The 1,519-nt window shown below is 61.3% G+C and overlaps 1 protein-coding gene across 1 annotated transcript in view; it reads right to left on the bottom strand.

Moving 5' to 3' along the window:
- The window catches only part of ESYT3 (extended synaptotagmin-like protein 3), a 51,940-nt gene extending 50,889 nt beyond the window's left edge, over positions 1 to 1,051 (bottom strand). The window contains exons 1-2 of the mRNA XM_014537595.1: positions 1,015 to 1,051; positions 665 to 774 (exon numbers count right to left, since the gene is read on the bottom strand). Coding sequence (XP_014393081.1) covers positions 665 to 774; positions 1,015 to 1,051 — 147 coding nt within the window. The remainder of the gene's footprint in view (positions 1 to 664; positions 775 to 1,014) is intronic.
- Positions 1,052 to 1,519: the final 468 nt, after the last annotated feature.

Here is a 1,519-nt window from a genome sequence, read left to right on the forward strand (position 1 = left end):
TCCAGGTCACAGCCCCAGCCAGTGCCTGCTGCTGAGTCCTGCACATCCCGGGAGCGGGCAGGTGCCCAAGATGAAGTGACAATCCTGGTGGCTAACCTTTACCGACCTGCTGGGAGGCAGGGAGCTTACTACCCTCCCACAGGGTCTCGGTCTCCACGTGTATCTGCTGAGCTGCTCATCCCCCTCCCCCGGGGTTTCTGGGGTGGACAGAGGGCAAAGAGTGTACGGGGCAGCCGGCACAAAACAGGGACCGATAACATGGCCACTGCTGCCGCCACACCCCAAGTCCCAGAGCGCGAGGCCGGCTCGGATAGATCCACCAGGGCCCGGGGCCTCCCCAGGTGGCGGAAGGGCCTGCCCTTCCCATCAGAGCTCGAGGCTCACTGTCCAGGGACTGAGCAGAGGTGCCCATGCAGCCCTCACACCAGTGCACACCCACCAAGCCCCAGGATGCCCTCAAGGCCCAGACCCTGGCGAGACCACCTGCCCAGGGGAGAGCCATTCCCCAGGAGGCGGAGCACTGAATTCTCGCAGACACAGCGGACACAGTTCTTAACTTGCAAGGTCAGAGGAGCCCAGTCCTCCTGAGGCTCAGGTGCTGAAGGAATAGTTCCTGGTTCCCAGAAGGAGAGCTGTTCCAGGCCCCAGAACAGAGGGGAATGACGGGAAGGCAGTGGCAGGAGCTGGGGTCAGGCCCCCCAGTCCGGCTGGAGAAGAGCAGCCCGTTCACCACACATTCCCGGCAGCTGCCCGGGCAGGCCCCACGCTGGGTACCTGGGGAGTGGAGGGTGGGACCTCTCACTGTCCCTACCACAAGGCCCAGCACTGAAGTAAAAACGCCTGCACGAGGGCTCTGCGGGGGCCCCAGCCCATACCCTGGCCTCATCCCCCAGAACAGCCCTCCCATCTGAAGTGCAGTCACCTTGACCTTTTCTGTCCCCAGCCCAGGCCGCACACACCTCTCTGTGGGGCTGCAGCACTTCCCTGTTCTCCTTTAATCACCCCGTTCATCACCATCCAGCCCTCGGAAGTGGGGGATGAGTGTCCCCATTGCGTGGCTGCTGATTCTCCCCCGCAGCATTTAGCACACGTCGGAGCTGCTCGCTCCCCCTGCCTGCCTCCTGACCGGACTGGAAGTTCTAGTGGGCTGACTCAGCCTGCGTCCCCATTATAATGGGCCTGCCCCTGGCATGCGAATGTCTTAATACATATTTGTGGAATGAATGAATGAATGAATGAATGCAATGTGCTTGCCTTCGAGGGGCTCCCAGGCTAGTGAAGGAAGCAGGCAAGTCACAGACCATTCCAGTGCAGGGTCAGAACCGAGGGGGCGGGCGGAGGGGGCATCACAGAGGAGAGTTTGTTTACAGCTGGGCTCTCACTGGCACCTCAGGCTGGACTCCTTAGGCTCCTCCCATCCTAACCACTGCACTTCCCACTCATCCTGCCCCAGGCAAACTTACATATATGTATACCCCTTTCTCCCCAGGCAGTTCTGCACCCCTGGGAGCTGAGCAGT

Source organism: Myotis brandtii, unplaced genomic scaffold (genome assembly GCF_000412655.1).
Source record: "Myotis brandtii unplaced genomic scaffold, ASM41265v1 scaffold18, whole genome shotgun sequence".
NCBI classification, from domain to species: Eukaryota; Metazoa; Chordata; class Mammalia; order Chiroptera; family Vespertilionidae; genus Myotis; species Myotis brandtii.